At 53.8% G+C, this 23,020-nt stretch overlaps 1 protein-coding gene across 1 annotated transcript; it reads left to right on the top strand.

The window, feature by feature from the left end:
* The first annotated feature begins 1,658 nt into the window (after positions 1-1,658).
* Positions 1,659-11,466, top strand: SCN4B (sodium voltage-gated channel beta subunit 4). The gene is made up of 5 exons (XM_007424241.3): positions 1,659-1,789; positions 6,508-6,668; positions 7,880-8,126; positions 8,284-8,413; positions 8,740-11,466. Exons 1-5 carry the CDS (start codon positions 1,756-1,758, stop codon positions 8,828-8,830), a joined length of 663 nt encoding a protein of 220 aa, XP_007424303.1. The 5' UTR covers positions 1,659-1,755; the 3' UTR covers positions 8,831-11,466.
* The last annotated feature ends 11,554 nt before the right edge of the window (positions 11,467-23,020 follow it).

The raw sequence follows: 23,020 nt of genomic DNA, 5'->3' as shown, positions 1-23,020 counted from the left end.
GGAGGGAACGGGGCAAGGCCAAAGACTGAGCTGCTGCAGCTCAGGGGACCTTTGGGTCTGTCTGGGCGGCTCTCGACACCAAGCAAACACCCCCTTGCGTGGAGAGGGTGGAGGCCTCTCTTCCTCCTGGAGAGTCCTGACCAGCTTCTGCTTGAAGCTGAGTAGCACCAGGAGCCAGGCCCTCAACGGGCTCCTGGCCTAGTGCCCCTGGCTCTCTGCAGCGGTCACCTGCCACACCAGCATGGAAAACTATTCCCCTCCCTCCCATGCAGTCAGAGCTGCCCCTCCCCACACACACACACACCCCACAAGCTGCTGCCTGGATTTCTGGCACCTTTACAGCTTTTTTTTTTTTTTTTTTGGTCTTTCACTGCACAATCCCTGAGTCATGATTCTCTGGGAAGTTTGGAAGCTGCCACTACTGCAGCATCTCCACACCACCTACCATGTCAGCAGAACCACCCCGTGGTTTAGGGTGCCCCCCAAGACTAGCCCTCTGTCCCTGGGCCTATTTCCTTTCCTATTTTCCTCCCCTTTCTGCTTCAGCCCCAGAAGGAACTCCTTGCGCTGAGGGAGGCCTCCTGTGGGTGTCATACCCCAAGCCCGGTTGCTCTCCTGCAAGGGCCCTTAGCAGCTGATCTCCTCTGTACCAGCTGGGCCAGGCTGCTTCCCAGAGAGGTGAGATGCTGGAGCCCAGGCTCCAGGTGACTGATGCGTGCTTGGCCTTGGCTTCCCCTCCCTCCAGTCCCCAGATCATCCACTTATGCTCTGAACATAGGGAGATGTGGATGGGAAAGGCCTGTCTCTGAAGCTAAGCCTAGCTAAACTGGCACCAAGATCCCAGTTCGGCTCCCTGTGTACTGACAGAAGTCCTTCCTTTCCCCAGTCCTAAATTTTCCCACCTCCTGCTTCAGCAAGGACTCGGAGCTTGTGTGTGAGAAAGAAAGCCTTCTCTCTGTCCACGTTTTCCACCCCATGCCTGGTTTATGCGCCTGGTCATGTCTGCCCTTACTTCTCTTGGTCCAGGCCACAAAGCTCCAAAGGTTTGAGCCACTGTCTGTCCAGCCATCTGTGGTGACCTTCTCAAGCCCTAAATATCCCACTGCAGAGAAAGGCAATTTCCCCACTGCCCCGTGGGGGAAGGGGCGGGCGGAGGAGGGCTTCCTTCTCATTCTAGCCAACGGATAAAGCTGTAGCCTTGCCTGCCCCTGGGAACGACAGGCCAGTTTTCGCCTCCAGAAAGCCCCCCTTGGCGATCTTATTGAATGCTTGGAAGCTCCTAATGCCTAATTCTGTGGCACAGATTCCCTCACAAATGTGCGCATCACCCCAAGCCGTAGTTTCCTTAACCATGGCTGGTGGAAGACTAGGTCCTCCGACAGGGTAAGCCCAAAGTGATCATCGCCGGGAGAGCTTGGCGCATCAGCTCCCGCAATCTATCGAGAGTTGCGGGCGCGCAGGCAGGCAGAGGCCTTTGGGGCGGGCGGCGCTGCTCCCCCAGGCCTTGTGTGGACGAGGCTGCGCGCACCCTCCGCGCCTCCGCGGGAGGCCTGGCATCGCCGCGGAGGCGGTTCTGGGAGTGCCCGCCTCCGCCTCCGCCTCCCGCTGCCTTTTTGAGCCGCCGGCTGCTGGAAGGGGCGGCCTGTGCGCGGAGCCAGAAGCGGCAACTGCAGTGGTCACTCGCAAAAGCAACTTCGGGAGCCGGAGACTGCGGCATCAACTAGCGAGGGGAGAGGCGGCCAAGCAGTTGCAGAGATGCCCGCGGACTGGCTGGGAGTCGCTTTGCTGGGTAAGGATGCGGAGCCGCTCCGAGCTTCGGCGAAGCTGTCGGTTGCCTAGGGGCCAAGCCAAGCGACCCACCGACAATCACTTAGGATGGCGCGGGGCTCGCATGCTCCCAGCCCCGCGAGCGGAGGGTCTAGATAGAAGGGGGGGACATCTGCCCTCCCCTCTCCACTTGCGCGTGCCACAACTGCAATTCCCTTGGTCCCATCCCGCCGATGCTGGGCTACCGTCCCCACCGTGAGAGCCATGGGGCGAGGGTGGGATGGGGGAAAGCGCAGGAGCATTTTCTTTTGCATTTGCTGTAACGAGTCGGGAGACTTTTTGCTCCAGCTGGCAGCCTCTTCTGCGTGCCTCCTTCATTCCTCTCTCCCTCTCCCTGCCGGTTATCTTTTTAAAGATTCTAGCAGAATCCCAGAAAACGCTCATCAAGTAAGTACGACATCACAGTAAGATTACCTTTCCTCCAAGAAAACTCTCGCTCAACTCAAGCCTCAGTGCAGCAGGCTGTTCCTCACCTCCGCGGCCCCCCCACAGCCCTTCTAGGCTTTGTGGCAGGGACCTCCGCTGGCAAAGTCAGTGCTGAACTTCCTGAAACCGAGGTGGGGAGTGAGTCCCCTGCTGCTCTGAGGAGTTCAACCAGAGGAGCCAGAGAAGAGGATCCGAGGCATTTCCTTCCCCCTCTTTAACTGGAATGCGAGAGTATCCCATCTAGGACCCCTGAACAAGTTAGAAGGATTCTGGTTCCCTTAGTCCCAATACTTTCTCTGGAAAGGCACAGGGAGAGAAGCATTCAGGACAGCCAGATGCGCCTTGTAGTCCCCCCTCCTTTAAATTAATTCCCTCCTCCTACTGAGAATGCGAGTTCCTAATTCAACTCATGAAAAAAGAAAAAGAAAAACAAAAAATCTCACTCTACTAATGTTAGCAAGGTCAGTCCTTAGCGGATTTTTCCCCCCTGAATGGCAAATACTTCTAGTCAAAGAGTTTGTAGTGCCTGATAATTATTTCTGGAAAGAATTCAGATATCTTCCTTTAATTACAAAGTCCCGTCCCCCCCCCCCCGCCACTTCCTGGGATCAGTTGTGTAATAAGTTGCCCTTTGGGGGCTGGGCAATTGCTCTGCTTTGGAGCCCCAGACAAGCAAGAGGCTCCCTGGCAGCCCCCTCGCCCACCATACTTGCTTTGGCCAACCTGCTGGAGACAAGAGGCCTGCTGGATCCCAGCCAAAGGTTTGGCACCTTGCAGAGGTCAATCCCACTGAATTGCTCCTAGCCTGCCTACATCTCTGGGCACCCAGGGAGGAAGTGGATCATGGCACCACTTCCCAGTCTTCTATGCTGCAGAGACCAGGCTGGATGACTCTCTGGGCAAGGACCAACAGTGGGCTGGTGCCTCTAGCCAGTGATTGCCAGAGGAGGCCGAACCAACTGAATCTTGAGCCAGGAAAGATCAAGAGGCTCTTGGTTGTGAGAATGGCTGACTCAGAGAGGAGAGGGCAGCTCTCCTTGCCTTTGAAAGTAGAGGCTTGCCCCTTGGGTCTGCTGCTGAGCTTGGCCTGGAGTGAGGTTTCTTCCGTGAAACATCAGATCTATCCATGGTGACGCACCTTAGTTGCTTTGCTGTTAGGTTCCCTTTGGGGGCTGAAATGGAAAAGCTGCCATTGGCTCAGATAGTTGGATGGGTGGAACTGAGTACATATTTATTCTGTTTGGTAGAGATATCTTCTGCCTTTCTTCCAAGAGCTGAAGGCAGTTTTTCTGAGTCCCTTCTTTCAGCTTATCCCCATAGCAGCAACCTTGTGGGATGGGCTAACAGAAAGCAATGGGCCCAAAGTTACCCAGTGAGTTTCCATGGCTGAGAATGGATTTGAACCTGGGTCTGCCCAGTCCAATCCCTTCCCAACTAACCCCACCGGGCCTCTTCCCTGGGGGTGTTTATCTTGAATTCCAGGTAGTGGGAACATTGGCATTGTCCTGGGCCTAGTTCACAAGGATGGGGTAGGGTGGCCCTGCCATTATAGGCAGTGCTTCTGATCAGCAGGCAGGAGGGCCTTGCTCGTGGCAGCTGCAGCCAAACTCAGAGCCCCCCTTCTTGCTAAGGCCACCAACACATTTTTTCTGGCATGCTGGAACCTGCTGGTTGGCCATCCAGCCTTTAAATTAGGTCCTGCCCTGTTTAATTTATGCTGGACTTGATCTTCTCTCTTCATGTTTAGGTTAAAGGAACAGATTAAAAAGTGGTTTTGTTGCTTCCCTGGAGCAAAGTGGGAGGCTGATGCCTTTTTAATATAGACAAAGAAAAAAGAGCAGCACTTACTCTGGAGTTTTAAACTTGCTGGCATGCAGGATTGCCTGGCAAAGCCCTTGATGAGGTTCCCCTGGGATTGCTTTTCTGGATAATGGAGTCACATGGGTGAGGGGGAAAGAAGAACCTGAGGGCTCATGCATTGGCCAGGACACGTGCTCAGCTCCATCCGAGAAGTGGCTCTTTTGCCCTTCTGGCATTCCTGTATTCCCTGGAGGTGCCCAGTGCTGCAGATTAAACGAGATCCTGACCGACCACTTTGCAACCACACCGGGCAAGAGCAGCCTCTGGAACTTTCAAGGCCCCACAGAATCAACAGGATTGTGGTGCTTTACAAAGGGGAGGGAGGAACAGCCATGCGGGCTCTGCTGGTTTGGTTCTGGTGAACATCATAGCAAGGCATTTCAAGGCAGAGCTTTTCCAAGTGCACAGGCCATTCCTGTGTCCAGAGGAATGGCAGCCTGTTCCTTGAGGCTGCCTGCCTGTTTGAACGTTCTGGGTGTCCAGCCTGACATGCCGGAAGGGCTGGGGCCCATGATTGAGTTCCAATGAGAAGCAGGAAGAGATCTAGTGGCGTGGGTCTGTCCAGTGGCAGCCGTGGTCTCTGGGTGAACGCAAACTCCTGAGCTGTCTGCAACCCCAGATTGACCAGCACATACAGTCTGGGTAAGTCCATGGCTGTGCTTGAGAGGACAGTAGTAGCACCCCCAACCTGTCTCTCTGGCATAGCCTCACATCTGGCTCCCTGAAGAGCAGCACTCCTTGCAATGGCAGGGGGTCCTGGTAGACAGCTGCCATTCCCCCTTCCCTGGAACACAGCTAGACAATGCTTGGGGAGGGGGATTCTTTCAGGGTTGCCCTCATTCATGATCAAGTTTAGTTCAAGGCATCCAGCAATGCAGTGTCTGACTCAGGGATGGAGATGGCCCCCCATCTCATGCCCTGGTCCCGAGTCCCCTTCGTTGATGGGATGACCTGGTCAGCCAGTCCTGCCAAGATCAGGGCTCGCTTGTACCCATGTAAGGAGGCTCAGAGAAGGTGCTGGAAGAGAAGAGCAATTTGAGCAGGAGCTGAGCTTGGAGAGTCCTTGGGCCATGAAAGAACACTCTTGTGTAACTGACTCTTCTCTACACCCCCGCCCCCCCCCCCAGCTGCACCTGACTGCTCCAGGAATGCTGCTCCTGCTCCTCTGCTACATGGGCTCCGACAGCTGCCCTTGGCTAGGTTTCGGGTAGCACAACATAAAGAAGCCCTCCTTTTTTGGTGTGGTGTGGGGCTTAGATGTTTCAACGGGGATTCAGAGTTGAAACTGCAACTGGTTCCCATAACCTGCCCAACACAAACTGCCAACCTGTTTTAGCCCAGTCAAGCATGTTATGTGAATTCAATCTGTATGTTAAGCTCTGGAGAGGGGGAAAAGTGGGTCAGCTGAGAAGTCTGAACAGTCACCATTTTTAAAGAGTCCAATAGCTCTATTACTGACTTGCAAGAGGTAGGGCCACCCTTCCCTTCAGACAGTTCTATCTGGTTGGTGGCATCACTGCGAGGCACACTTTTGGGTGAGTTTGGGCCTTCTCAGCATTCTGCCCAATTTATACAATTGCTGCAACCTCAGCTGAGGGCGTAGAGGCTCTTCATTAATCACCAGAGAGTTTTGTAGATTGAACAAAATGATCTATAATGCCAGTAAAGATCCAGTTCTTCTAATAAACATTATGCTTGGTCCAGGAAGCATCTTCTGGAAAATTAAGAAGGTAGGTCATGACCAGGCCTTCCAGCCTATAAGTTCTTCTTCTTCTTCTTCTCCTTCTTTTTGCTCGAGACTTGGTCATGACAAAACTCTGGGTTGGGGCTGTGAGATAAATTCTGTTTTTCTCAAGATGAGTAAAACAGCTGGATTGAGACTGCAAGCCACACACCAGGAAGCAAGCTGAGGAACAAAGTTGTCTGAGGGGAACTGGTGTACGGTGGGCTCTGTGGCCAGTGGCTACTAGAGAGGGTGGCTCTTTGCCCGCTGCCCTACCCATGCTGGCTTGGGAGAACCAGGGTCCACACGTACATGAAAAGCTGTTTGGGTGTGTGCACTTGGCCGTGGCCTTTTTATGCAGTTATCGGGCAGGCTCCCTCCACATAAAGCAAGAGTAGGACACACACTTGGCATGAAGAGAGTCAGCCTGATCCAAAAATATCAGGTCAAATAAAAACAATCCTGACCATGATGTAGGAGAGCTCCAGATAGCAACTGCAAACTCTGGGTGAAAAGGACCCTCAGTCTCACTGGCTTCCTCTCTCTGGAAGGTTTCGAGTTTCTTGCCACAGGCTCTGATGGGACGCAGCAACGCAAATCCAGGAGGAGGGTTGCCCATTCTTGCAAGCAGAGACCCTGCTTTGAGCGTTCTTTCTTTCTTTCCTCCTTAGGACTTCAGCTGTGCTCTGGGACACTTGCCTTGGAGGTTTCGGTGGGCAAGGCACCTGTTATTTATGCAAAGAATGGCACCAATGTGCTGCTGCCCTGCACTTTCAACTCCTGCATCGGCATTGAGAAAGCCAACTTCTCATGGAGCCACAATCAGACTGAAGTGTGTGGCCTATGACAATTTAGGTTGGGCTGGGCTGGGAGGGAGGCTGATGGGCTGCATTTATGGCTGATGCTGATGTGGCTGCTCTGTCTGAGGGTTAGATGTTTTGATGAAGTTAGATTCCAAGGAGAAAATATGCATGTTACGGCAGAACATGCTGAGAACCTTGTGGCACCATGAAGATGAATGCATTTACAGGTAGTCCTCACTTAACGACCATAATTGGGACCAGGAACTCCATCATTAAGTGATGTGGTCATTAAATGAGACATTACATGACCATGGCTTGTGATTTTACTGCCGGCTTCTCCATTGACTGCTTGTCGGAAGCTGACTGTGAAGCGCGCAAATGGTAATCATGTGACCGCAGGACGCTGCAATGGTCATAAACGCTGTAATGGTCATAAGTGCAAGGACTGGTCATAAAGTTACTTTTTCAGTGCCATTGTAACTTTGAATGGTTGCTAAACAGGGCAGTCATTAAGTGAGGTCTACCTGTACTATTAATGTTTATGAGATAAATTCCTTATTCTTTAAGGTGTCACATGACTATTGGTTGCTTTTATTAATGATAATCAGCAATCTTGAAGGTAGCCTTCACATTTAATCAATAGCAAGTAAAGGGTTCTTCTAAGTCCTCAGCCTTGTCCTGTCTCTGTTTACCAGTCCTGCAAAGTTTGGGCTGTCACTTGGTCAGCATGGAGAACACCCAGAGAGGAAGGAAGAGCCATTCCTTCCTTATAGTCCCACCAGCAGCTGTAAAGGCACAGGGTCTAGAGTCCTGTGATCCCTGTGCCCTTCCAGGGTTTGTGGATCAAGAGAGAAGCAGTCCAGCTCCCCAGTCCTGAGATGAAGAACTCTGTGCACAGAGTCCCCCATTTATGGCCCACCCATTTCCCAAGAAATGGGGTCTAAGCGTGGAGGGGGAAGGGAAAAAGTTGTAGCCCTAAGAAGCAACAGCATTCAAACAGACAACTATCTGCACCAGCAGCGGAGGAAGAGTGGGAACAGTTCCCTCTATCCGGCCTCCACCCTCAGAGAAATCTCACCATGACACCTTCTCAGCGCCTTTGTTGAGAAGAAGCCCCTAGAAAGCTGCATGGTGAGCTGTGTCAGATAGTCCTTGTATGGCAAAGAGAACTTCCCTTGGGAAATTCCACCATAAGATTTTCGGAGCCATGTCTTCACTCATTGGTGTTCACTTGCTGCAGATCTTCAAAGGGGTCATAAAGAACAAAGACTCCAAGCCTGAGCCATACGCAGAGTACAAGTCCAGCCTTAAGCACATGTTGCCACCTGACCTAGCTCTCAGCAAGGACAACCGGGAGTTCAATGTTTCCCTCCTGCTGCTTGATGCTGACTTTGAGGACTCTGGGCCATACACCTGCTTGGTCAAGAACCCCAAGGAGAAGGATGCCAATCACAGTGGCACCTTCACTCTCAAGGTGGTCGTGGCGTGTGAGTAGCAGCTGGGCAGTGGGCCCTGGGGGAGTGGGTCTGGGTGAGGTCTTCCTCTGAGCCATCGGCTTGCTGAGATTGAGCATGGGGAAGCCCCTGGCTTGAGAGTGCAGGCAGGAGGCTCCTCTCTCCCTCACTGCCTTCTCTGCCTCCCCAGTGGAGAAGGTTGACAACACACTGACGCTGATCATTTTGTCTGTTGCGGGTGGTGCCATTGGGCTCCTCATCCTTATCATGCTGGCCAAGAAACTGGTCCTCTTCCTTCTCAAGAAGACACGGAAACAGAAGTGAGTGTGCTTGTGCTGCCTTGCGCAAAGTGTGGGCAGGCAGCCTTCCTTTTTCCAGTTCTGGCTGGCTCAGGAGGAGCTCCTCAAGTGAGGGGACAGGACAGTCTGGTTCTCCAGACATGAGGTTTAGGATGCGAGCAGGGCTTGGCTTGCCCTCCTGCCATTGCAGACTCCTCAAGGCGGTGGAGCTCCTGAGATGCCTCGCCCTCCTGCCAGATGGCTTGGGAGGAGCAACCTCAGGGACAGTCCCTGCTTGTGACCGCCCCAGGGTGAAGCAGGACTGGGTCAGGGACAGACACAGCTAGCTTCTTTTCTGTCTTCTGCAGGGAGTGCCTTGTGAGTTCTTCAGCAAACGAGAACACTGAGAATGGACTGCCTGTCGCCAAAATAGCCCCTAAATCAGCACCAAAAGCCTGACTCCATGAACTGCAGGTCTCTGGGATCCAACCCTCCAAGCTGACCTGCCAGACAACGGGACTCACGCAAGGGGAGGAGAGGACCCTCTTTCAAACAACTGCTGCTTCAGACATGACTGTTACACAGCTGGCTGCAAAAGGCGCTTCTTCTTGGGTGAAACTGCAGAGCCGGATGGCAGGCAGGGCATTGCTCATGGTCTGAGGGGTGGCGGGGATGAGGTTGCAGGGCTGTGGGCTCAGGCAGGCCTTCAGCTTCAAGAAGCCACGTAGTTCCAAGAATGCAGTAGATGGGCACTAGACCAAAGACTTGGTTCTCCTTCTGATAAGGGGCAATCAAGCGTCAGCAACATTGGGTGGGTGGAAATGCCACCTTCCTGCCTCAGAAGGTAGAGGAGAAAGAGATGAATGAAGGGGCAGGGGTGGGAAGGTGGGTGTGCTTTAACCACATCTTGAAACCATAGCTGATCTTGTTGCTCCTCTGCTGAATCTTGGTTTCTGTGCTGCATTCTTATGAGGAGGGAGGTGGGCACTGCTTTGCTGGAGGCCCAGTGGAGCTGGGTTCATGGTCTCCTTACCCCCTTCAGGGGTCTGGGTTGGGGGTGGCTGCACCTGACCTGGGTCTTTCTCCAGATCTCCTCCCGGCAAGAGAGCAGAGCAGATGCGCAGCAATGCCTTAAGACGGGAGCCAGGCGGTGGCTTCTTTGCATGGTCTCTTGGCCTGAGGCTGCCCTGGCTCAGGGAGCAACCCGACGCCCAAGTGCTCCCCTGCCTTGCCCCAGATCCTTCCTCTAGCCTTCTCTTCTTCTCTTGCATGCTCAGTTCCTGGTCTCCTTGCCAGGGAGAGGGGAGCGAAGGGGCTGCAGCCCCAGGAATGCTGCCTGTGCCTGTGGGAGCTCAGCTACTGTTCTACCTGGTGCATGATGGGAGCAGCATATCCAGGACTTCATTACTGAAGCCCCCCCCCCCCCGGCCCGATGTAATGCCCCATCTGTAATAAGCAAGGAGCGCATGCCCAGATGGTCAAGTCAGGATGGTCAAGGAGCAACGACTTCCTGCTCACCCAGTGCCCCCTGCCCCCCCCCCCCCCCCTGCTTGGCTCTCTGCAGCTTGCAGCCTTTCCCAGACCACAAGCCAGACCAGAGGATGCCTGGAAACCTCGTGCTCTTCTTGGCCAGGCTGTTTCCCCACCCTGTTTAATTTATGGGGCCCCTCTGCCTGAGGCAGTATCCTTGAGTTTCCTTCTTTATTCTCAGGTATGATTTAGATGGACAAGGCTAAGCTTTACCAAGTGTAGCTCCTGTGGTGATAAAAGGTACCCCCCCATACACACATCAGCTGCATTCACTACCAAACCTATGAGGTGTCCCCCCCACAAACACATGAATTCTGTAAAGTGCCCTTGTAAGAAAATATTCACAGCAAGCTGAATTGATCCTGAGTGGTGACAGTCTATTTGCTGACCATATCTCAAAGGTAGCATGACTAGCAAGGGATTAATAACAGGAAAGTCAACATCCCACTGTAATTTCCACTGAGTCTGCCTTTTTCTGTGTCTTGTCTTTGCAATGTAGTGGGCCAAAGGTATATAAGCTCTGATTCTGCTTTTGCTCAGGGCTGCTCAGCTTTGCTGGAGACAATAACCCTAACAAGCAAAATGGAGGCTGCACCCTTTCCTTGCCCCCTGTCTTTTGGACCCAGTTCCCCTCTTTGCCTAATCCCTTCAGACCCAAACTGACCCTCCCCGCCCCAGACACAGCCCCTGCAAGCCCCCCTTAAACCAAAGCCTAGAAGCCCCCCAGCTCACCGCCCAGCCCGAGGGCGGCCCTAGGAGGGGCCTGGCCACAGAGCAGCCGGCCCAGCCTCGCCATCCTCCCTCGGTGGGTGACCTCAGCCTTCCGCCTCCTTCCCCAGAACTTCCCCAGCTCGGCTGCCCTCCTGAAAGGCCCCCTTTGCCTAAGGACGGGACACAGCCCAGGGACACTGGCAAGGACCCCCAGCTGCCCAAACTGCCCAGCCATTTGGATCCCTGGGATTTCCCGCCGTGTCGCCCTCGCGGTCTATAAAGCCTTTGCCTTCCGTTGCTCGGGGCCCTCTTCCTCCTAAGGCAGGCACCCAACACACACGGTCCTTCTCCGTGGTGTTGCGCTCCTTACTTCGGCAAAATTCCACAACACTAAATACTGTATGCATGCTAATAAGATTATGTTGTATCTTCAAAATTATTTGGTTGCTTTAGGTGAGCCAGGTTTTGGCCACAACACTCTCAAGGGACTAGCCCTCAATGAGCAGTTTAGTCAGCGTTAATAAAATATAGTTCTTAAGAAGACATGTAAGACCAAGGTGACAAATGCATATAAGAAAGCAGAGAGCTTGATGGGTCTCTTGAATCCAGCGCCTGTTTGGAAGGGACCCCTCCTCTTCTTCCCCTTCCCTGGGACTCTTAACATCTTTCCCAGAGGAGGGAGACAGCCCGCTGTCCCCCCAGTTCCCAGTCTGTTCTCCCTTCCCCTCCCGCTGGGGAGGAGCTTGACCTCGGCCACCCCAATGGCGAAGGGAAACCCCGGTCCCTCCTTGCTGGCTTGGCCTCCCTCCGGTTCCGGGAGGGGGCGGCTGCCCAGAGTCACCTTCATTTCCGGCTTTTGCCGAAACCGGGGAGGCTTTCTGCTTCTGCTCCGAAGCAAAGGGCTTGACGGGCACGGAGGAGGAGGCGCAGGGAAAGCAAGCAAGCGGGGCGGGCCTCGGCGGCCAGCGGGACCCCGTTCCGGGGATCTGGCGGCTGCTTCTTTCTGGCTCCTTAGCCCATTTCTGCGTACAGTATTCTGGCGTGGCCTCCGGCCGAGCGCCGTCGCTTTCCAAGCAGGCGGAAGTTTCTTCCTCCATCTCGCCGCCTTGGGGAATGGTCTGCCATCAGCCCTCGCGGGGTCCCCCTCCAGCTCCGCGGAGCCCAAGCGAAGCGGCTGGCGGCCGAAGGGCTTTCCAGAGGGTGCTGCTCGCCCGCGCCAGGCGCTCCTGCGCCCGTTTCGCTCCGTTGCACCGAGATGAGAACGGCATAGCCGCGCCTGAGCCACGCCGGGCCCCGAAGGCGGAGCGCAAGGACAACCCGGGAAATGCCCGGCTCTCTCTTCTCACTTGCGCCCTGATCGTCTGACGGCGGGAGGAGATGACGGGCTGGAGGGACTAAGACGGACGGGCCTGTGTGATTCCCGAAGGGAAGGGAAGCCCCTCTCGCCCGCGCAAGCAGCCAGCCCAGCCGCTTCCTTGGATGTCCCAGCGCCGGCGAGGCATTCGGTTGGGCCGGAGGGCCTGTGGGGTGCTTTTTCCTGGGGGCGCCCGGAGCAGAAAGCCTCCTCGCCCGCCGCCCGAGTCGCATCTCGCGCCACTCGCCGGAAGCAGCTGGCCTGGCCGGCAGCCTCTGCATGCGCGCCCCCGAGCCCAAGCCAAGCAGGCAGCAGCAGGAAGGCTGGCCTGGCTGGGCACCCCTCTCTTGTGTGCTGTCTGTACTTGGCCTTGGATGACAATAAAGGCTTATGCTCCTCACCACGCAGACGCTGTTGGGAAGACTTTCCATGCATACTTTTGCATCTGTTTCATTCATTTCATACAGATCCCTAACAGGGATTCACCCTCCCTGCCCCCAGCCGCACCATTTACTGGACCCTCAATCCCATTCCCTCCTCAAGTTATTCCTGGCAGAGACAGGGTGGGGAGAGCCTGCCCACCCCTGTCAGGGATGTCTTGGAGAAGTACCCAGTGAAGGTCCAAGCCCCCATTCTCCATGCCTGCCTAGCTCCTTTGCCAGGAGGTGCTGTTAGGTCTCCTCCCTCTCCACCATGGCTTCTGGTTGCCAAGGCTGCAAGGAGAAAGAGGCGGTGCCTGAGAGCAGCGCTGGAGACGAGGGCGCTGCTAGGCGACTGTGTCAACTCAGAGGTGGGCAGCTGGAGCGCAGTAGCTGGGCTTGTAGTAGCCCAGCAGGCAGGCAGGCAGGCAGGCAGGCAGGTGGGGGGGTCGCCCTGCCTTTGAGGGAGTGCCTCCCTGCATTGCTAGTCGGAGCCCAGCAGGGCTGATGTCTTGGAGGATGACTCCAAGAGACACTCTGCAGCAGCTGGTGCCCTTGCTGAAACAATAGCCCGCTTGGCCCAGGCAAGAGCATCGGGGGAACCTGCTGTGGGCAACCCACGGATTTTGCAATGACAGGTAAAGGTTGAGCTTTCAGTGCTGGGCCCTTCCGGATGAGAAACAGGCACTTGAAGCTGTACAGGTGGGTGGGTGGAATCCCAGAGCATCTGAGAAATAGCAAGGTTTCCATCTGGCTTCTTCTGGAGATTTAGCATTGTCCCTCACCTGAGTTGCCCTGATAGGCGTAGAGGAAGCAGGATGATTCTGGGATGTTTCAAGGACTTTTGCTTGCCTCTGACTCAGCGGCCTAACCCTGGACTTGTGTAGTTTGTGCTCCAGGGTTCCCTTCTGCTGATGAGGTTGGCTTTGCAAGGAAATGTTTGGGTATTTTTTTGCTCTTTCATCTGTTTTGTCTCCCAACTGCTTGGGTAACACAAGATTCTTTCTCTGGGGATGCCTTGAATTTATGTGATGAAACTTTGGGGAGAAGATATGCAGAAATTCTGGGTGAGTTGTGATGACATTCAGTTGTTCATTCTCTCCTTCAAATGGACAAGGCAGTAGTTGTGCTAAGCAGGACAAACATATGGTGAACCTGGCAGGGAAAGCAAATGTCTGCTGGTAGATGATAGACCCACTGGAGAACACTCTTATTTTGCCCTTATTTGAAGGACACAACTGGCCTTAAGGGCTAATATGTTATCCTGGATGGAGACAGCTTAGCATCGGTTATCTCTGTCCTCCATAATTGGCCCCAACCAGTTCTTGCATGCAAGTCTACTCTTGAACACTGCTCAGGAAATAATTGACCAGACTTGCCCAGCTGGAATTAACCCTTCCCTTTCTATTCTCTGCTCCTCCCCGCCATGCTGCCTCAGGGCGCAGACCAAGAGGCTGCTGTTGACTTGGCATGTCAACATGGCTGTTGACTTGGCATGTTCAGGGCAGGATCAGGGCGTTAAGGTTTGCAAAACCTTGTCATTGCTTAAGGGGTTCATCAGATGCCATGCAGGTGAGCTGCAGTCTTACGAAGCCGAGGACAGAGCATTTCGTGTCTTCTGAATGAGCGCAGTTAGATGGGACTTGCTCTGCACCTCCCATTGGCAGTGAAAATGCTATTTTCTCAAGATTGATTGGTATCATTTTTATTGCTATACTATATGATTAAAATGATGCTTTCAAATGATGTAGTTTACCTTCTTGAAAGTTTTATATTGAAAGAAGAGAAATGTATAAAGAAAGAAAGAACAAAGAGGACCCCCCCTAAAAAAATTGAATTTACTTGGGAGCTGTTAACTTCTGCTAAGAGAGGGCATGTTACTTTCTGCTAGCAATTAAATAGTTTTGATAGATTAAATATCAAGAAATATTGCAAAGAGTTGCCTTGTGGAGGCTCCCAAGAAGACATTTCTGTTCAGTGCCAGGATGCCAAACTGGGCTCGAGTGAGTTCGAGCCCCTCATGTGAATGGGTTGCTTGTGGCCTGGGCACCCGCTGCAGCGGACTGTTCCTGTGCTGGACTCCCACTCAGCATCTTGCCTCTGCCAACATCTGGGGGAAAGGGGAGAGGTTTAGGAGTACCTGCCCTTGGGACTGCGTTCCTCTGGGAGAAGCACCTGTTGCTCAGTTGTGCTAATTTGTTGATTTAGGAGATTAGGAGAGCCCAAATAAGGAAAAAAAAGAGGCTCAGGCATTTTCCTTCCCATCAGCACAGATGCTGAGAATTGGAAAGCCTTTGCTACCACCTTTTGGCAGCTGGAGGGATGGCTCTGTTGGCAGTGAGGAAGGCAGAAGGTGCCATGACTTTGGGCGATGAAGCTGATGGAGGGCCCACTTCCCCTTGGCCGCTTAATGGATTCAGGCCACAGAGGGAGTGCAAATGTCAAATGTGCAATAAACTGGGAGAGTGACAGGCAAGAGGAGCGGGGGGGGAGGTCTTTGAGTCTAGCAGACAAAGGCTGCCAGCTGGCAGGAGGGGAAAGCTGGCACTGCTAGAGATGGGAGGGCTGGCTGGGTGGAAAGTGGGGCTCTCTTCCCAACAAATTAGGGGGCCAGTCAAAGCAGGCTGACATAGGAGGCTTGCTCCTTTCCCCAGCAGCAGCAGCAGCAGCAGCAGCAGCAGCAGCAGCAGCAGCAGCAGCGAGACAAAGAGGTTAAGTTAAACCTGGTCATCTGCCCGAAGCGCTGCTCCTCTGGCCCTAAGTGGGGAGCTGCTTCAAGTCCAAGTCCTGGGGCTGCAAAGGACTTTCCCCTTAGGTCAACTGGACCACTGGGCTGGCCACTCTGAGAGGCCCTGTCCACATGCCCGTGGTATGAGGGATCCTGACAACTCCTGCAGGGCACCACATAGCAGGCAGTTTGGTCTGACTGGATCACCTTGTGCCGAGACAACAGTGGGTTCCTCCCCCTGCATCCCTGTGTCCACATCTGGAGCACATACATTTAAATTTTGTTTTGTTTTTGTTTTAAACTTTTTAGTATAAAGATGTAGCCACTTAACATTCTTCAGGGTGATAATAAAAACTATAGATGCTAAAGAGTGAGATGCTGGAATCAAAATAAATAGAACATAAAAACAACTTAAGGAAAAGCTTCGATCAACACATGCCTGCCTTTTCTTCTATTATTCCCAGGAACTTGTGCTCTTAAGAACGTCTTCTGGGGAGCCCTGCCTTCTCCTTTCTCTCCCCTTGCCTGTCCTCCAACGGGTCTGTCTTTTGTGGTGCCTTCTCTCATCTGGAGGAGAAAGGAGGGGGGAGGGAAGGACCCTAGTTCATAAACTAAACCAACTCTAGAACTGATGTTGGCTGCGGCTCCCTTCAGTGCCACCCACATTGTTGCAGGAGCTCCTGGTTGACACAGCGGGAGGCTGCCCAAAATCAGAACCATCCTTAGTTGAGTCAAGCAGCTTTCCAGGCCAGGGTTCCTGGGAGCCTGAGGTCTGGCAGGGAGGGGAGGAGGAGTCTCTCAGCCAAGCTTGGGGCAGCCACCTGAGCACCTTCACCTCCCCAAACCTCTCTTCCCCCCATTGCTTCCAGAAGCTGCGGTTCTCGGGGAGCTCCCCGCCTGTCAGGGGTTGCTTGGCCACCCGCCAGACCAGCCAATGGGGGGGCATCAGCTTCTGGTGCCCCAGGGTGAATCTTGGCCAATAAGACTGCAGGATTGGATTTCCAGCTGAACATCTGTCCTGCAAGCAGGCTTTGTTCTCCATTTCCTGGCTCTTTGTGGCTGTGCTTGTGTGGGTGCTGCTCTCACATTCCCGCTAACTGTCCTGCCCAAGTAAGTGCCCTTTGTGCAGCACTTCTGCATTATCCTGTCACGCGCTTCACAAGGGCCTTGCAATATTGTTCCCTGCCCTGTAAGGCAAGTGCCGAGCTTGCTTCAGGCTGCCTGGAGAAGTCGTTAATGCCAGAAGCAGGGGGAAAAAGGTGGGGGGGATGGGGACATTTCCTTCCCAGTTTTTCTTGGAGGGGGGCTTCCAGGAGGCTGGATAATCCAGCAGGGCCAAAGCCTTCTCAAACTGGACCCCAGGAAGAAACAGGTCTCTCCCTTCTCCCTCCTGTGAGCCATCCCGATCTCTCCCTTGTCTCACTCGCAGGGATTTAGCTCCAGTGCCATTTTCAGGACCAAACCTAGGAAGGGGTCAGGAATGGTCAGAAGAAGGTCTTGCTAATTGTGGAAAGAATACTGTCCTCCCAATTTCACATCTACACACACACACACACACACACACATGCCCCTTGATCCTGGGTGTGTGTGTTTGCATGGGGGTGGGAGAGAAGGACTAAAGCTCAGCTGTGCTGCCAGCAGGAAGAGAGAGAGGGAGAGACTGGACACCCCTCAGCAGACTTCCAGGGCATCCTCTGTGGCTTATCTGCTAAACGGCTTTTTGGCAAGAAACCTGCAATTTACCTAGTGGTGTTTGCTGAATCTGGCTCTCCAAGAATTGCCAGATGCCACCGAGCAAGCCCGGTGGATCTGCATTCATCCGGAAACTGCTCCTGAATGAACCTTGGTACAGACCTGAACATTTAGGGATCCCAAAGGGGGAGAATGAACTCCTGGGCTCTGGGAACAAGGTGCTGAAGCCTCTTTACAAGCCAGACATGAGGATAATCTGTGGTCCGACCCCAAGCCAAGCAGCTGCACTTACATGCTAAATAAAAGATTCAGTAAAGAACACGTGGAGAAACTGCTGCAGGGAATGAGCACACACACCCCACAGAGTTAAGGACCCCACCCACCACCACATCTGGGTCAGAAGCAAGACCTGGTGCGTGAGGCAGCTTTATCAACTCAGTGGCTTCTCCAGGAAGCTGCCTGGTATCTCTTGTTCCTCTTTCTTCGCAGAAGATCTGCCTTGCCTGCCCAGGTCCTTGAGGTGAGGCTCTACGTTGCAAAGTAGGCAGAGGAAGCTTGAATGCGGTAGGGGAGAGAGTAGCGCAGAGGATACGGTGGGATGTGGCACCTTGAAGCTCTCCCACCCACTCTTGCCAAAAGGCTCCACACCTGGCCATTCCTTGGTCTTATTTTCTAAAAATAATTTTCATTGAAGATTATATAAAACGGATAAAACTAATACAAAAATAGATTTTTAATCTATTATTGCCATTCCTTGGAGTTCTGTAATGCAACTGGAGACAAAAACTAAATAGAGGCAAAACCCCCACCCCCACCAGCATTGGCAGAGCAGCCACAGTATATAAACAGAGAGCAAACCCCACTCCGTTCTAGCACTGAAAATGTTACCTAGCCGGGTAATGAAACATTTGCAAGAAAAAAACCAAGCTCAGAGAACCCCAAGGACTCCACAAAAACTAAAGGCAATGGGAATTTGACCCAGCCGCTGAGATGAGGGAGAGCTGGCTGGCAGGTTTCAAAAATATCCCCTTCTGTGCCAATGCCAGAGTTCTTAAACAAACTCTCTCTGCAACCACAGAGGTGCTTTGGGGTCCTTACTTCCCAACACAATAGTGATGTCCCTGAAGAAGGTCTACAGGAAGACCTGAGCCCACAGGGCTGCCCGTCACAGCTTCCAGGGTTAAGTCCAGAGGCAGCTATGCCCCAAAGAGAGCTGGAATCCAGAAGCAGAATAGCTCCAAGGCTGAACCCTGCTGCCCCATTCCCCAAAGACTCTGGGGTGCAGCACTGCACCTGGAGTCCTGGAAGATGGCAAGGGAGCTCCAGGTCCTTCACAGGAGGTGATCCTGGACCAGTCCCCCAGGATGCTGAGAGCAAGCTTTCCGTTGTGAAAGGGGAGGTAGAGCAAACACCCATCCGAGAGAATGGTTTAGGTGGTAGATCATACAGGACGAGACAGAGCCAAGGAGAAGTTCCTATCTAATGCCCCAAAGACTGGACACCTGATGAAGAAGGGGGTGCTGATGAGCAGAACATGGGGAAGAACTGCTAATGGTCTGCAACTGAGCCTGGGGTGGGGTTCCATTCTGGAGTGTAATTGCGAGGCCAGTACTGCCTCTCTGCCTGGCTGAAGGAGATGGCCACTCCAGCCGCCCAGCCTCTATGCTGGACTTCAGCCTGGTGCAGAGGGGCAGTGCAGAATGTACTCTACCTTCTTGCCCCCCTGACTGACAGTTCCTGACTTGCCGACTGAGTCTACTAATGGGGGCAGGGAGGGGGTTGCAAGTTCTGCAGAAAGGACGGTGGGCATAAGTCACCTCCTTGATCTGGCTGACCCCATATCGGTGAATTAAGTTCCTTCACTTGCAGCCTATGCTGCAGATGGTGGGTGCTCTGACCCAACTTTGTTAGGGCAATGTTGATTTGGGGAATATACAGTTGGTTTTGCTGGATCGAGCCTAGGAAAAATCTGCAAGGAGCATTGTTAAAGATGAGCATTAGGGAGTGTGGAAAAGTGGTGAGGATCTAAGGGCCACTGCAAGGGGATTCAGGGGCTACCATCTGCCCACTCATGTAGTAAGACATGGCCAGATCAAACTCAACACGCACACCCACATGCAATTAAAGAAACGAGCAGTTGCATCTTTGCCCTTTGGATGAGAGACACCATTGTCTGTTTCAAGAACCCTGGGTGTTTTGCACCTCTGTGCTCATGAGCACATCCATACATTCACATACAGATGCTTGCATGCACAAATGTGAATGCCTTATACACTGCCCTTCCTTTTGGCTGGGAGCGGAGTCAGGTTCCCCAGGCTGTTCATTCAGCTATAGGGAAAGCTCAAAGGACCTTTCATTTTGCCACTGGGATCAAACAGCCACTGCCACGTCTTCCCAAGACCTTGCTGTTTTCTCTGCAGGAAGAGAGTCCGTCAGCATCCTTGGTTTGATCCTTGGTGTCAGCCTCTCCCTATTGATCCTTGGAATTCTTGGCTATGCCCTCGTCAAGTGGTACCGGGAAGGACAGTGCTGGAGCAGTAAGTATGCCAGGGGGATGGGGCAGAATTGGCAGGAGTCTTTCAGCCTAAGGAGTAGCAGATGTAATGACAGGGTAGCTGGTGACCCTTAGAATTTAGGGACAATTGGCAAAGCAGGAACCAGGGTGCCCTGCTTGCTTCCAGGAACGTCGTCTGCTTGGGGACTGGCTTTTAACAGCAAGCAAGGGGTCATTCTGACACTAAATCTTAGGGAAGACCAACTTCAGCTGCATAATCTCCACCCCAGAGCGATCTGACCCCCCTCCCTGGACCAGCTGAGGCGCACAAAGGGCACTCTGCATGCTGCATGCTACATGCATTCCCAGCTGCTAAGATGTCTGCTGCTGCTGGGAATTGCCAGTGGGGGGTCACGGCAGGGAGGGTGGGAGAGTGGCTGAGGCAGGCTGAGGAGAGATTTCCAGCACGTTCCTCAGATGGTGGAGAGCAACTGGGGCCCCACAGACCTATCCCTACTGCAGACTGTCCAACGGCTGAAATCAGTTTTTTAGTAATGTAGCCCAATTTGGGGGGGGGGTGAGGGGAACTGGCCTATATCCTTGCATGACTCCTGCAGCTCCGCTCCTACTCACGCATGTACAACCGTGCCCCGTGTAGCCCCTGTGACAGTGCAGCGGGTGGCTCCAAATGTGCGTGGGGTGGTGGTGGCTGGCCGTCCATGTCACAGGCAGAGAGAGAGAGACGAGGAAAATGCGTTCGAGGGGAGAGGTGAATCCCTCCACAGCGTCCCTCCTCCCCGGGAACTCCCAAGCTGCACAGGCTCCTTCCTTACCAAGACCGCAGGGCCTCACAGAGGGGCTCCATCCACCGTCTCTTCCGTAGTTTTCCAGGACAGGAAGCATTAGTGAGTCCGGTGCTCAGAACCTCACTGCCTCTTGCTTCTCTTGCTTTATTGCCTCCAGGACCTGATTTGGTCTTCAAGTTTTATCACATCCGGTAAGTGGATCTCAGGAAGCTGCTTTGGGGTTCATAAGAGTAGCAATTTATAAAAACACGTTTTCTGCCTTACAAGTGTAATTTTGTTTTCCCTGTTTTGTTTTTTTGCTTTGAGTTCTATTGCTGATGCTCTGCTATGTTTTATTAATTTACGGGAGTTGCAATATTGCTGATCAGGACTTGGTTCACCTTTGTTTAACAATGGAATGAGAAGCCCTTGTAGCATCTTCTGACCAGGGTGTCAAGATAACCTGGTGGCTTTGGGCATTCTGCACTCTTCTGGCAGCCCAAGAGAGCAGGCTACATATGCCAGCCCAGGCAGGAATCACAGCGGCTGGGACCACGTACTCAAGAGGTTTAAAGGCTGGTGCTGTCCGAACACACCAGGCTCGGTCTAATTTATCCTTTGCAACCGGCTCTTTTTTCCCTTGAGTGAATGCGCATGTTCTTTTTAGTATTATGGGCCAGAGAAGAAAGTCCACCACCAGCGTGCTTCTACCAGATTGACCTGTCTTTGCCCCCTTTAGCAACCTGGAGGTGGAGCTGGCCCCTCCCTTCACCATCAGTGGTTCTACACATGGAGCAGGAGGGGGCTACGTGCAGTTCCATGAGAGAGGACTGTAGGATGGAGAATATGCACAAGCTGACTTGGAGGCTCTTCTGTTCTAGCATCATCCTGGACCAGTTCCAGAGCTGCCATGAGGATCGCAAGGGTCTGGCAGCAGGAGGGCAAGCTTGGTCTTCCCCTTAGAGTGAGCTGCCCTGTCCTTAGTGCAAGATGTTCACCTCTGGGGCTTCTGATGCATCTGAAGTCTTCTCAGCTTGGCTTTGAGAGGGGTGTCTCCCTCCTTCCACAAGCCCTCCATCGGCAGAGACTTATGGCTGCCAGGGGACCAGGCATGGAGACTTTGGATAGGCTTGGGCAGCTGCGTATATCTCTTCCTGAGACCAGAGATGTGTGGAGCATCCACTGCCCCCCCGCCCCAAGTTGCTGCTGAATTGCCCGTTTTGGACTTCCTACTCCAGGGCCACCTTCATGTCACAAACATGCAGGTTTCAGTGTTGGCGTTCCAACGGAGTGTAACTCCCTCTTCAGCACCTCATGGCCCACTGTCTGCTGGTGTAGACAGAGAGGTGAAGAAGGTTGCTGCGTTCCCTCTGCTTGCTTTTTGACTAAAAGACTGCTAATTCCAGGGCCTTCCCAGGTACAAAGGCATGGAGCGCATGCTCTCAGACTCTCCTTCTGGACGGGTGTGTAACTAGCGAGATGCTGAAGGTCTGCCTGTTATAGCTGTAAAACCTGCTTCATTGCTCACTTAGATTCCTGCTCTCAGGAACCCTCCTGCACACGCAGAGCGCTCCAGCCCCGATCAGCAGTAGCGGAGTAGCCTCAGTGCCCGGGCTGCCCCAGAGTCCCAACCTGGTCGCTAGACCTGCTGGCCTGGAAAGAGGACACAGGTGATCCTTGTTCCAGTCAGGCTTGCCTGAGACCTGCTGTGCTCAGCGCATCCTGTCATCATCTCTCTCATCTGGCCTACTTCCTGAAGCTCTTTCTTGCGTGTTTCTCCTCCTCCTCTCTTCCAAAGATCAGAAGGCTTTCCTCTGGAACGTTGTCAGTCCAGAGGAAGCTGGCTTGGCTTACCAAAGACCTCACTCTGAGTCCTGGCGTCCTCCGGGAAAGGAAACTCTGGGTAGTTAAGCTAAATCAATCCACGCTCATCTCCAAAACTTAGGAAGGCTCTTCCGGGTCAAAGGGTTGCTCCAAGGAATTCAGGGTGAGCCAGCAGCGTTCTGTGGGTTGCCTGACCGCTCTAGGGCAGGGCCCTTTCCCTTTTGGGAGGGGCTGCTGCTTTGTGGCAGGATGCTGATCTCCACCCCCATCTGTTCTTTCCGAAGGGAAGCGCCTTCTACTCCATGCTGCAGCACTTCTGCCCCGGCCTAAGAGTGGAAGGAGGGAGGTGTAAGATGAGACAGAAGTGGAGTGCAGAACGCAAATCTAACAAGAAAAATGGAGGCTGCACCCTTTCCTTGCCCCCTGTCTTTTGGACCCAGTTCCCCTCTTTGCCTAATCCCTTCAGACCCAAACTGACCCTCCCCGCCCCAGACACAGCCCCTGCAAGCCCCCCTTAAACCAAAGCCTAGAAGCCCCCCAGCTCATCGCCCAGCCTGAGGGCGGCCCTAGGAGGGGCCTGGCCACAGAGCAGCCGGCCCAGCCTCCCCAGCCTCCCGTCCTCCCTCGGCGGGTGACCTCAGCCTTCCGCCTCCTTCCCCAGAACTTCCCCAGCTCGGCTGCCCTCCTGAAAGGCCCCCTTTGCCTAAGGATGGGACGCAGCCCAGGGACACTGGCAAGGACCCCCAGCTGCCCAAACCAGCCAGCCATTCGGATCCCCGGGATTTCCCGCCGTGTCGCCCTCGCGGTCTATAAAGCCTTTGCCTTCCGTTGCTCGGGGCCCTCTTCCTCCTAAGGTAGGCACCCAACACACACGGTCCTTCTCCGCGGTGTCGCGCTCCTTCTTCTGGCTGAATTCACGGCGAGAAGCGGCTTTGAGAATTCAGAACCGACTTGGGAGCCGCGCGCGGGGGCTGCGGCAGAGCAGGAACGACGCCGTCTCCAGCGGGATCGGTTTTCGGGGGTGGGGGGGTGGGAGGAGCAGTGACGTTGCTGCAGGCCGAGTCACGCGTCCTGCTCGGGCTCTGGATTGCCCGGGCCCCAGGGCCGTTGCG

This window comes from Python bivittatus, unplaced genomic scaffold (assembly GCF_059951505.1).
Source record: "Python bivittatus isolate LINGU-HERP-01145 unplaced genomic scaffold, Pbiv_v1 ctg000320_np1212, whole genome shotgun sequence".
Taxonomy (NCBI): Eukaryota; Metazoa; Chordata; class Lepidosauria; order Squamata; family Pythonidae; genus Python; species Python bivittatus.
This window is presented reverse-complemented; position numbering and strand designations above follow the sequence as displayed.